Source organism: Populus euphratica, unplaced genomic scaffold (genome assembly GCF_000495115.2).
Source record: "Populus euphratica unplaced genomic scaffold, PopEup_1.0 scaffold214.1, whole genome shotgun sequence".
Lineage (NCBI taxonomy): Eukaryota > Viridiplantae > Streptophyta > Magnoliopsida > Malpighiales > Salicaceae > Populus > Populus euphratica.
The window spans coordinates 366,900-381,189 of NW_011500099.1; the positions used below are offsets into that span (position 1 = coordinate 366,900).

General features: G+C 31.0%; 1 protein-coding gene across 1 annotated transcript; it reads right to left on the bottom strand.

Moving 5' to 3' along the window:
- Window positions 1-9,544: 9,544 nt before the first annotated feature.
- On the bottom strand, window positions 9,545-11,628 carry LOC105109423 (amino acid permease 3-like). The gene is made up of 5 exons (XM_011004147.1): window positions 11,474-11,628; window positions 11,129-11,362; window positions 10,942-11,035; window positions 10,461-10,815; window positions 9,545-10,335 (listed from the first exon to the last, which is right to left on the bottom strand). The coding sequence occupies exons 1-5, from the start codon at window positions 11,589-11,591 to the stop codon at window positions 9,682-9,684; spliced, it is 1,455 nt and encodes a 484-aa protein (XP_011002449.1). The 5' UTR covers window positions 11,592-11,628; the 3' UTR covers window positions 9,545-9,681.
- Window positions 11,629-14,290: the final 2,662 nt, after the last annotated feature.

Below are 14,290 nucleotides of genomic sequence, written 5' to 3' on the forward strand. Positions count from 1 at the left end.
AGAAAAAGCTGAATAGGGACTGGACATGACAAATTTGAGTCCAAACTGTACACGGCGTTCCCTAATTAACCGATCGGTATCATCAATCAACGTATATATGCGCCTGCCAATAACTCATAATTTGCTTGAATTAAGCATGAGATCATTGGTGACCGCATGCCCACGTCCCTTCTATCATCCTCACGTCCTAGTTCTTTCAGAGCAATCTTAAGATTTGCGGCAGAGACTCGTCCTCTTAACCATGGTGAAACATTTTTGTTGATGATACTTGGGACTCTACATACGCGCGGAGCAAGGTGTCTGGGACTTGAACTTTGGTTAGGTATGAGCTAAGAGAGGAACAAAATTAAATATCAAACCAGCCTCGCATCAGCCAGAAGACCTTCTAGCACAGCTGAATTGTTTGACCACAAGTTATTCGACTTTGAAGATGGAGAGTGACCGAGCCTTCTCTCTTTCTCCAAACCTAATAGTGCTTGTCCCAATTCCCTTGAAAGCGCCGTCGAAGCACCTACAAATGGGATTTATTGAGATGAGAATAATACTTATCATCATGTCAGAAAGCAGGTATTCAAGGTAATGGCTTGATCGGTTTCTTTTCGTGGGGGATCGAAAGAGGGTTGTGAGCCTATCCTTGTCAAAGAAAAAACAAAAAGGAATTCCAGATGAATGAACCATAGATATATTTTTCCAGAAGATTTACGATGACGTGTATATCTCTCAGTTCTACAAAACATTTTTTAAACTAAAAGAATTTAGTTTTCATAGGTGTTAGGTCATTAATCAATCTGCAAATTACCCACACACTGCTGTGATCTGTGAAAATACCCACCTTTGTTTATTTCCTTCCTTCCACTTGTGTCAAGATTCACGCTTAAAAAAATCCATTTGCCTTATTGGGTTCATAAATGACATCGAGGAAAATACATATCAGCCTAACCTTTAGCCCTAGCTACTGGATAAGAGACTATTGGAGAGAAATGTAGATATTGTTTTTTTAAAATATTTTTTATTTAAAAATATATTAAAATAAGTTTTTTTATTTTTAAAAATTTATTTTTAATATCAACAAATTAAAACGATCTAAAAATAAAAATAATTTAAAACAAAAAAAATATAATTCAAAATTTAATAAAAAATAGGTTGAATTTTAATACCAAGTGGGTACAAAATGTGTATTCATAAGGTAGAAACACCCTCCCCCAACTGTTTAGGCACACAATTGAGAATTTGTTAGATGGACAGCAATTCATCTTTCAATATTTTTTTTTTCCAAAAACCAAATCGAACAAAAATAAGTAGTAATGATGGTAGTATTAATTGTTTTGTCTAAAATTGTTTGTATCATGAACTATTTACCATTTCCAAATATTTGAGCTCTTTAATTATTCCTGTTTCTACTAATAATTTATGGAATTCGGATTGAAAAAGAAGAAGCAATAATTTATTGAAGCTTGCCTTTAAGAAACCAATGTGTTATGTGTACGCAATCAAACAATTACAATTATTGAAAGTAAATCCCAAATGCAAGATCTCGTTCAACTTTAAAGGTAAAGTTCATGCCCATCCTATCTATAAATTAAACAGTGGAACATGTCTGGTAGCCTCACGGGATAAATTCGCAGTCATATAATGCAAATATTCTCATAGAGATAACTAACTTGTATATGTGGTGAACAATTATATCCACTTGTTTTCTTCGCTACTACTAGCACTACGCCCAGTGCTAGTAGTAGCGAAGAAATAGAAGTGCTGCAAGGGGCCAAATCTGAAAAATTGAGTTGAAATCATAGTGTTAAGCCTTCGATTGTAGCGTGAGGAACCACTGCTACAAAAATTGAGTTTTTGTGGCCGGTTTTTGAAACATATAATGGTATTTCAAGGCAATTGTCAATGTATTTTGTACATATATACAAACTGAAGTGGACCAGCCTTTTGAAAAATTAATGCATAAATGTCGACTCCCATCAACAGCAATAATACTACGATTTTCGGCTTAGCAAGGGGCAGAGAAGTGCATGGATGAGAGTTGAGAAATCGTTCCTGCTTTGACCAGGGCTAAAGCGATAGGTACTGGCTGCATAAGGGCCCAATGTGCCCTAATATTTTCATTTGGGAAACTGATTATGCTGACCTTAAGAGCTCTCGTGTCTCGAATTATGCTGACCTTTGGAAGGCGAAAGGTGCACCGCTTACATCATATATTGACTCTTCCCACACTAGATTGATCAACGCTTCATAGTTTAATTGGATCTTGGACTCCTAATTTATACGTTACACTAAAATAGAGCTAATCAGTTGCGACGGCAGGTCATGAAGTAAAGAATTATCAAGCTCTATCATCAAGTCTCATGAGCAAAAATACTTGCGTGATGCCATTAGGAAGTGAACAATCTGGAGAATATGTAGCGTTCAATGTTTTGTCAGAAGGGGTCGGGGAGGAAATAGAGGGCTCCATTTTATTTAGTTAACCATCTACCATAGAAACCAATATCACAATTGTTCCAATCAAATTAGCAATATTTCAACACGTACGCCACTTTTCTCCATGATACAATCTATAAGAATTTTTTATCAGAAAATCTTGAGATTTATGGATGTTTATATATCATGATATCTTCAGCCTTCATTCTAGAGAAAGAAAGTGTTCTACACGGAGCTCCTAGCAATTTTCCAAATAAAAGAAAGAATATCAGAGAAGGTTTTGTTGTTTAGGTTGGTATCAATTAGGCAATTTGTTGACAAATGTTTAAGAACATAAGGAAAGAAAAAGCGGAAAAGGTTGGAAGGAAAAAGCTTTACCAACTCTCCATGTGCTTTTTTCTTGTCAAGTTCCATGTTGGGATATATTATGTTTACATACATGCTAAATATATATTGAACTTTTAATTAACAAGTCTTTTGTTTTCTTTGAGAAGGTAATCAATCGGCAATCTCGAACAAGGTCATATTAAATTGGAAAGTCATCAATTAGGGACAGATAGTACATGCATGATCAACACTTAATATGAACCGATAAATTTTTTAAAAAAAATATTAAAATAGACAATTGCATATGTAAATGTGGTTTTATTGGTTTAGATTAGTGAAGATCTTTTTTTATGATTGGTAAAAATATAATTTGTTTAAAATAGAATTTCATCAAGATTTTATCTTTAATTATTTGACTAAGTTTAGTTAATATAAAAAATAAGTTCAAATAATAAAAAAAAAGAGAAGAAGTTATCCAAATATAAATTTACTAGAGTTTTTGTAAAATATGTTAGCAATTTGTTATCAATAGACTAGAATGCTTGAAGATTATCTTTATCCTTATCACAGAAAATATATATATAAGTAAGGTTAAATTTGAAAAAATAACGTGATTTAAAGGAGAGTTTCAGAACATAAAAGCATCGATTACATTGAAACAAGTGTGTCAACCAACTAAGAAGATTACATATAGTTTCAGGCATATACTTTTAACACACGAGGAGTGTGTAAGAAATTCTCGAGGATAATTGGCCCCTAAAAAGTTAAAATTCTTATATGAATTATTAACAACTAAATATTTCAATTAGGATGACAATAGTTTGAAGATATAGGCAGGCTAATAAGGTAAGAGACAGAATATGGTTCATTATCTCTACAAGTAAGGTAGTATAGATATAAAGGGTTTGTGATTAGAGATATTCCTCTTGTAATCTTTCAAACTAGAGAAAAATTATATATTCTTGGTTTGGCTACCCTAGAAGGTTTTTTTATATATCTTTGGAAGATTTTTTCAAAAGGTTTTCTCTTTGTAACCAAACATCTTTGTGCATTTAAGTGTTTTGTATTTTATTTATTTATTTGGATATTCATCAGTGTTTACAAAGTGTTATCAAATCATTTGTTAACATGTAGAAAACAAGAAAAATAAACTTTCAAGTGGTATTAAAGCAAGTTTATTTTATAAAAGTGAGATCTATTTTTCCTTATCGAAGATGTTAACATTTAGTTCACCACCACAATTCAATGATGAAAACTATGCCTACTAGAATCTATGCCTACTAGAATGTTAGAATAAGAGCCTTTCTCAAATCATTAGATGAGAAGATACGACACTTAGTAGAACAAGAATGGATCAAACTTGAATCTTTGTTTGTTGAATGGAATAGAGATGATGATGCTATTTATAATTGGAATAACAAAGGCTTGAGCATTATATTTAGATTTATGATATTTGAATATATAACTTTTTAAATTTGTAATAAATATTTTATTTTTATATTATTTTAATTATTATTTTTTTAACTTTTTTTCACTATATTTTTAAAATATTATTGACAAGATTATCGATAGAACAACTTTGTCAGTATATTTTAAAGAGAGTTGAAAAAGAATTACCTCAAATATCACTGCTATTATTAACTTACCGATAAAATTATAGATAATATTCTGTCGGGGATATGTTATATTTATCAATGGATATACCAACTGATAAATAAAAACATTAATGGCATTATATATATTTTTCTTATCGATAATATGTTTATGATGGAGATATTGATAATATGAAGCAAGTAAATTTTTGTGAATCTATTGGTATATTTATCACTGATAGGTTAACTAAAAGACAGTGAATTATTGAAAGATTATTTCTATCCGTAAGTCCATTAATAATATATATACTAATAGACTATGAGTGTAAATACCGATAAAATTTTTCATTGGTGATATGTTAAATTTTCTGATTGAGATATCGATGAAATGAAGCAAGTAAAGTTTTTTTGCGCACTTTTACCGTTTATAAATCCATTGGTATATTTATTATTGATAGGTTCACCGAAAGATAATGAATTACTGAAAGATTATTTCTGTTTGTAAGTCCACCGGTAATATATATATCGATAGACTATAAGTCTAAATACTAATAAAAAAAATTCTCTGTAAAACTGTTAAATATAATAGTGAAATATCTTGAGTATTTAAGTTTTCTATATTATTTATTTATTTATTTAGTAACTTATCAATATTTGCAAAGTATTATTAAATCATTTGTTATCCGTCAATAAACATGTAAAAAGAAGGACTTTCAACATACATAATTTAAAGAACTTAACGTCCTTTAGCTACCAAATTTCATATTCACTGTTATAAAAACTATCATGAAATCAACTATATCTTGACATTGAATTAGAACCCTTTAAGTTGGAGAATAGGTTTTTATTTAGCTAAAGTGTGATGCTCTTAGATGTTAGGGGAAAATATATTTTATGCTGAAAATTGAACCAATTGGTAATATACTTTGAAAGAAATATTTGTACTTCATATTGTATAATGCCACAACTGGCTAATAAATTCATTATGACTGACCCAAAATATGGATAACCTAAATTGAAAATGATTTTTTCCTTGAAAACTATAATAATAAAACTGGGAATAAAATAAATTTTTAAGGCACACATGAAACACTAAAATATGCTTAAGATGTTATTTTTTGCAATAACATCTATGTGCTTGGTTATGATTTATATTAGGAAGCTACACACACTACTCACATATACATCAGACACATCACAACACTCCTGCAATCCTCTAAAACCAACAGGAGCCTAGTTTCCCTAGAGGTGCTATACATTTATATATATGGATTATGGAATCGTTTTAACTTTATCTATTTGAGAGGTAGAAAGCAGATGGCAAGTAGATCCTTAGACCATGACACCAAAAGAAAAGGAAATGAAATTAGAAGTTGAACTGCTCGGAGCCGGAGTTGATTCTCTTCACTCCCAAAATTTCAATTTCGAGAAGGAGGTTTACAGTTTTTTACAGACAGGTTGACAGTTTTTTACTTTAATTTTGTTGAAAAAATGTGTAGTAGTTAACTGTCCATTGTAATCGGTGCTCTGTGGATGATAAAGAGAAGTCAACTGAACAGGGGCTCCCGTGTTTAAAAGACTAAGGGAGGGTTATGCGACGCCGGTCAACTGAGGCTGTTCATAATTATTGCTCCTTTTTTTAGCCGCATCCCATTGATAGTGATATTAATGCGGAAAAATGAAAAAGATTCAATATTTTTTTCTTTTGTGTTGGTTGGTTGTGACTTCCAAGTTGAACATCGGGAAAAAACAAGATTAAAAAACGAATGTTTTATTTACAAAGAAAATGTGTCTTTTTTGTTGAATGTTTTAACCGTGACAACTTCGAGTGTTGCGCGGCAGGGGAGGTGAATGGGGAGGAGACGCGGGGTTGACTCGCTTGTGGCCGCGGCGAATCGAGCCAGGTACTGGTTTGAGAGTCTTGTGAGTGGAAGAGGAGGAGACCTATATGTTCAGGCAATTAATGGACTTGGGATCCATGGTCACCATGCCCATGTTTCTCGTATCGTTTCTATTTCGGAGCGGTATTGGCTAGCTTGTATTTCCATCGTCCAAGGATAAATTTGACGCCCAAATTTGTCTCCTCTAGAGTCTTTCTTCCATACAATATCTTGTTTAAAGGGAAAACGAAGAAGTAGCATCCATTCTGATGGCGCAGAGTTCTTCATTAAAAAAAAGTTTTTACAGCTGTTTTGGGCCAAGCCTTTACTGCAATTCCACTCCAAAATTCTAACCTAGACTGCTGGAATTTTCAATCTGACACCCGATACTAACATGGCATGTTTAATCCTGCCCTAACACGCATTTATACGTTTTTTTTTAGGTTTCTACGACCCGAGCACTAAAACTTTTCACGAACATGATTTTTTCTAAGTATACACGAGTTTTTCTATTCAAAATAGACATTTTTTTTTTCCACCGGTAATATACATCATACAACAATCATAACATGATATAATAATCAACAATTATCATGACTAATTAATGATAACACATCAATTTCTTCACTAATAATATGTTTCCTAATTCTCCATGAAGAAATCTTAAGACATAAGTGTATTAATTTGTCTAGTCACAAGGAAAAAAGAGATATCACATCTTAGCCACAAAAAAGGAATCCATAAGCTAGTCATGCAAGAGTGCATGCCGCACAAGTTATAGCCATACAAAGGTCAACTAAGACTAGGCCATGATATTCAGTTTATAGACATCACACCCATATATGCACCCCCTTCTCTTCATTTTATCTTTCTATTCTTATATAGTATTTTATCCTCCTATATTTACTAATTTAAATATCAAAATGTTCTATATTTCCATGAAGGAATAGTATTTTAGAAAGAACCCAGGCCATGCTAGAAAAGGTCTATATTCACCAACCCATAAGGCAACCATGAAAAGTCCATATTGTGTAAGCTTTTCACAACTTTATTAGTAGTGTTTTCCATGGGAAAAATAACAAAAAATAATTCATTTTTTTTTATTCATTATCAAAAATATCTTTCATGATTAACAAAATTCCAAGATATAAGAGAATAATTTATCCCGCTATAAGAGTTTTAACTTCTTTATATCTCCATCAAATGTAATTGTTGAATAAAATTATTCTGGTCATACAAGAACAATTTTATACTTTTTCATTTCATCAATAAAAAATTCAACACATAACTTCTTCACATACATTAAATATATAACTTTAATTTCATGAAAAAATATAATGAAATGACATATAAAATATGCATAATAATTCAGCTCTTCAAAAAAGTCACTTTTATTATAAAAAGCAATCCTACACAAATTTTAACTATTTGCATAACCATTTTCATCAATTCTTTTTTACTCTTTCAAGTATGTTTTCCAATAAAAAAAAAACTTAGGAGTGAGATGATATTAAAAACTTTATAATCTAATTACAATAATAAATTAAACATCATTTTTATTAGATAATTTTTTTTTTCTATTTTATCATAATATAGTGCTACACGCACTTTTTTCCAAAGACTACATCCCAATTTACACAACTACTTTACATATCCCAAAAAGCATAGAGAAAACGACCTCATCACATTTTTCATGTCTATCCGGTTGTTTTTTCTTGAGTGGAATAAAGGAGAAAAATGTCCCATCAGTATTTCAATTATAGTGTACCACTCAACGGTAAATGACAAGGTATAAAAAGATAACTTTAAGATGATAGAACTTGTGATTAAAGAGTTATATTTCTTCTTTTTTTTTAATTATTTCAAATCTTAAAGCAAATATTTTGACGAATTTAAGTTATATGCATCAAATTAATGCAGAGATTGTCTCTTAAAATCATCCAGGAAAGGATTTAGTTTCAGTCCATGCATAAATTGAACTGAAAATACTCTTAACGTGCAACTGGAAATAGAAGAAGGTAAAAATGGGCATGTGTGAGCACTGAAGGATGCCGGGCTGCTTTGGCAACTAGCTTTTCATAAATAGGAAAGGACTATCCCTACAAGGCAGAATACCACAACGAGGTCCTTAGCCTAGAACGCATTACGCAACCCACCCAAGCTAGTTGACATGTAGTTTGGCAGAACGAGATTCGAAAGGAAATTCAAGAGCATGCGCAGTGAAAAATCAACTATATGTCCAAGACAATGAGTACGTACAATAAGAATTCAAGGGATAGGACAAGCCATGGGCTTATCATAGCGATGTAGCTTCATGCCTCTGTGTACAATGGCATGATCTGTCATGAGCTAGTACTAGGGCTTACAGTTGCAAATAACTTAGTTTACAAAATATATTTCATTCTCGAATTCCATAAAATGCCAGTATGTGAAATGGGGTGTCAAAATTTGAGTTCCTAATTAACTTGTCTCCGTTCATTTTTATTTTTTTTAATGAAAAAGATTGGAAGAAAAAAAAAGAAGCAAAGGAATATAGTTTTTTTTAAAAAAAAAATACTGTTCTCCTCGTCTATAACCCCCATAACGTATCCAGAAAATGGAAAGTATGATTTCTTCTGGTTTTAATGAAAAAATTAAGTATTTTAGTGTATTTGGTAGCTTTTGCCTACACGGTTTAAAAAAATAACTTAAAAGTTATTTTAAAAAAGTTTTTAGTGGGATAAATACATAATTGTGTGTCTATTTACTAAATAGACATTTTTCAAATTATTTGAGATAACTATGAAGGTGGGAAGGTACGGTGGAAGATTGGCAAGTGAATATATATCGAAGAATTTCAAATCTCTCCCTCTCTAATTAGAATCCAGACAGGTTGTGTCCTTCACTTCCAAAAAGTTAGAGAGGGCTTCTTTGCACCTAAAAGATTTAGATGAGAACTAAAATATCTAAGATATCGCAACACTTGGTAACCAATTGTTACCTCATCAATTTTATTTTATTTTTTTGAAAAATAGTATAGTATTAAAAAAATATCTAGTAAAATATCATCATTCTATATTAATTTATAAAAATAACATAATTTAAAATAACATATATTTAATCTGTATTTATTTAAGAGTGTGATAATAGTTATTTTTTAAAAAATATTTCATACTAAAATATATTAAAATAATTTTTTTAATTTAAAAAAATTATTATTAACATAGCGCATTTAAAATATATAAAAAATTATTTTTTATAAAAAAAAATTAAATTTTATAAAAACACAAAGGTTATGTCACTTATGAGACATCATTTTCAAGACACACGGGTTGCCGCCCGTAGAGAAACAGGTTGTACATGTATATATCTTAGAGATACATAGGTTTAAATCCACCTTTGAGGTTTTGCCCGCCATATAATCTTAACTGTTCTTCTACTAATAATTCTCCTTTATTGACTGCTGAAATTCTACTGATTTAGTAACTGGTCTGGAAGGGTTTGATCGACTTGAGATCATCAACAACTCCAGCAATAGAGCCAGCAGCTGCGGCTATAGTAACAATGAGGCAAGCAAAGCTTAGGACTCGCAGACCAAGCCATCTTGTGCTCCACTTTGGTATCCTCCTTTGTGCAATATACATCTCGACGGGGAAGTAAACAGTCAGTGGCCAAAATCCCAAAGCGCCGAGTAGACCGACTATGTCATTAAAGAAGGGAAGTAGCATTGAAATCACAGTGGTAAAGATCACAAAGAGGGTCCTCCAAATCATTCTAAAGAGATTGATATTGAAGGGGCGGAAACCAGGAAATGCAACTTTTATGTCTTTCGTAATGATTTCACTATCTGGAAACCTTGCAGCTGCTTCTTTTTCGACGAAAGCAAAGAGAGGTTGGCAGAAGACCTGGTATGCGCCAACAAGGTGAATTACTATGGCAGCATTGGCAATATCAAGCAGCCAATATGGGTTATAAAAGCCAAACCCAGTAAGGAGATTTCCAGGGGACATGTCTCCAAAAGCAGCATAGCCAAAGCAGCCACAGAACATGTAGAAAAGGGTTGTGACTGCAACACTTATTAGAGTTGCCTTCCTCATCGTCTTGGATTCTGATGGTGGGGATTTGACGGTGTCCTGTTAATTATGATATAAAACTTGTAGGTTGGTTTAAATTATAAATGAAAATATCAAATAACGTAATCCTGTTCGTATGCAGCAAGAGAAATGTGTATGCTACAAAGATATAATAATGTTAGCACCTGAATTTCAATGAGGATCATGGAGTAAGAATAGGCAAAAGCAATGTCACCAAGTGCTTGGAAGCTTCTCCATACTTTTTGGGTAGGAGTCACAATGCCAATGGCTACTCCAGTTAGACTTCCACTGATTTTCCCATTTTCTATAACCTTACCAATGCCGAGACCTAGACCAATTGATGAATAAGTGAAGGACATGACCGCAGCGACAAGAGAGAGCCATTGTAACTGATCAAATCCAGGAATTTGAGACAAAAGTGTCTCAGCTATGCCAAATCCTATCATGTATGGATTGGCATTCATACGGCATGAGTTCTTTCCACCGCTCTTGTGAAAACAATTTGATCTCTTTATTGCCCTGTTTTGTGGAAGAAGAAAAGGCACCGTAAGCCCAGAGAATTCAAAGTATAGCTAGGCATGGTCAGCCATAGCAAGTAAGACAAAACGAGGTTCATTTTTGTTTTACTTGAAAGTGAAAGCTTACATCATGCTTATAGACGATGCAATTGTGTAGCCAATGGCAACTCCAAAAAGATTCAGGTACTGAACAAATCCACATATCTTGACCTTCACACCACCTGACAAAATTAAAAATGAACATATAAATAAGAAATTAGAATGTTAAAAAAGATTCAATCAAGCTAGCTCCATAAAGCAGCAGGAGTATTTACCAAGATTGGACCGAACAGCATCCATGTAGGTGTAGTTCCTCTTGCCAGTTAAAGGATCACCAGAGCGGTAGCAGACAGAGAGCAGAGAAGAAGTATAGCAAGTGACTATAGAAAACAAGAACATGAAAGCTGGCCCAGCAATCCATCCAAGCTGAGCAATAGCCCAAGCCAAGGAAAGAACACCAGACCCAATAACAGCTGTTATGATGTGAGCACTTGCAGTCCATACGGTTCCTGTAAGGAAACAGATCAAGATGAACAGAATAATCTGTGTTTTTAGATTTTCTTGGAAATCTTACTTGATCAGGAAATAATAATGTAAAGGAGTTATAAGGAATTAATCACCAGTTCGCTTTTGACGGCCATCATCATCAAACCACTCGGAGCTTCCTTGTTGATGCATGGCAATGGAGACATCAAAAACCTGGTGCTTCTCTGCGCTTGTGTTCTCAGGCTCACCCATCGTTCTTTAGCAGTTAAAGAGAATTGAAGAAAGAGGAGTAACTAATACGAAGGGATAGAAGAGGAGGGCGGGACGGAAGGGTATTTATAGAAAAAGATATTTTTATTTTATTAATTATAGAAACTGTTCGCTTGGCTGAATAATAATACTTATTAATAACCATGTAAATTAAAGTTGAACTCAAATTGAATATAATACATGCCGATGCCATTTTTTTATAATGAAAATAAATAAATAACATAATTATAACATAATTATTAATAATCAGTAAGGACAAGTCTTGATACTTAATTGAAAAAAATAAAAAATAAAAAATCAATGGTTGAGATGCTCATCACCTTTTCATTTTATTTTATTTTTTATTTTTTAAAAAAAAAACAACTGTTCTTGAGATATAACATTACTAGTGCAGAGTATTTTTACCTTTTCTTTGTAATTCTTCTTGGATTTGTATTCTTAAGATTTAATTAACATGTATGGGATTAATTCCTTGTAGAAGAGGATTTTTTTCAATAGCAAATTAATTATTAACCATTACTTGATATATTACAGTGCAAATTCTTCTGATCATTAAGAGTATAAATCTCACCAACCACAATACTAATATTAACAATACATTAAAAGGAAATTACCATAGTAATGATGAGCATCTTTTCCCACATGTTTTAGTGTATTTCTAAAAAAAAAAAAATTTAATTAATGTTTTTTAAAAATTTTAACTTTTAATATTAAATTTATTTTTTATTAGGTTATTTTAATCTAATAACACAAATCAAATATTGTTATTGCATATCAAGAATTAAACAATTTTTTTTTGTATTTTATTCTGTTTTTTTCAATATTAATCAAATAAAATATAAAGATATTCATTCTATTTTATATATTATTATCCAATACAATTATATTTTTATTATATTTTGTCCATACCCTAGTCATTTTCCTCTTTTTTTATGCGAAAATAGTAATCAAATAATACTTTAATTCTACTTTTGGAACTTTAATAAACTCAACACCATGATTAACATACTATAGTTACATTAAAACATTTATATTGTATATTATGTAAACTTATATTAACTATAAAAATTAATCATCCTTCATAATTTACTTAATTTAATAAAAATTAATTTACTCATTGTTATCATAATATTTAATGTAATGATGATAACACATCTAACAATCGAGACATGGTGTGATCACTCTTGAGAGTTGATCATTATAAGACAAAAAACAATTACTTGTCACTTATTTGACTATCCGTATCATATTCGTTTATTCCTATGCTTGAAGCTTTGTTTCCCAACGACAAAGGAATTAATTTATCTAGTCGGCTGGGTACCGCTGCTAGCTATAAGCTTCTAGCTTTCTTGGTTACGTAGTTCAACTCTTAACTTGTGAAGAAAAAGAAGATAGTATGGAATGTTGATTGTTCCTTGCATAATACGAAGAAAGAAGAAGAAGCTGCGATCGTACGAATATTATGGTGATGAATAATCAAGTCACGACAAGCTTAATTCCTTGATTAAAAAAAAAAGAAGAGCATATTCCTTGCAAAAGATTTAGAACATTGTTTGGACGATGCATAAAAAATAATATACAAATCACATGTCCTTCCCGTGGTGCTTTAGAAGTAACAAAAAGATATCTCCACAGTAGTAATTGGTTATTATTGAAATAAAAAAGCAAAAATAATAAAAGTAGATAAGACAAGAAAAGACTAAAAGAAAGAGAGATAAAATTATATTTAGTAATGTTGTGTAAGATTAAGGATTGTTTTGTTAATTATGAAAATGATTGTCTTCATATCTTATTAGTTATGATAGATAAAGTATAATAAAATATGAAAAATTATCTTTTATTTTTAAATTAAATTTTAAAATTATAATAATTATTATTTTTATTTACATATTGATTCAGCTTAACTGGTCAATCCTCAAATTAAGTTTTAAAACTATAATAATAACAATTTTTATTCTTATATTGACTCTGATCAACTTGGACTAACCTTCTTAATCCGTGATTTGAATCTTACCCTGAGTTAACTCTCAAATCAATTTTTAAAATAATGATAATAATCATTTTTATTTTATTTTGACCCAGGTTGATCTTTCTAATACATGACTCGAGACTTATCTTAAGTCAATCCCTTAATCAAATTTTAAAACTATAATAATGAGCACTTTTTTTCTCATGTTGATTTGGATCAATGATCAACCCCATTATTAACTAATGTCTTATCCTGAATTGACTTCTGAATCATATTTTAAATTTTTTATAATAACCAGTTTATTTTTACGATGACATGGGTCAACCCAACCCTTAACCTAAACCTCAATTAGTGATCGAGTTTTATTTTAGATCAATTATCGAGTTGAGTTTTAAAATTATAATAATAACTATTTTTATTATTGTATATCTTAGTTGGATAATGTTGAGATTAAGAGTTTTTTACAAGAATATTTTAAGAATAAAAAAATAAATATTATCTCTAAAAATATGTCTTTTTGTACCTTCTATTTAAGAGAAATTCACTGAAAAATTATTCTAAAAATAAATTTATTTTTATATTTGTTTATATTTCTTCAACTAAATACATTTTTATCTTCGTTATCTTTATTTTTTCTGTTACAAAATAATAATCAAATGCTACATGTAAGCCTCCTATTATTAACCAATTATTTCATAATTGTATCATCAGT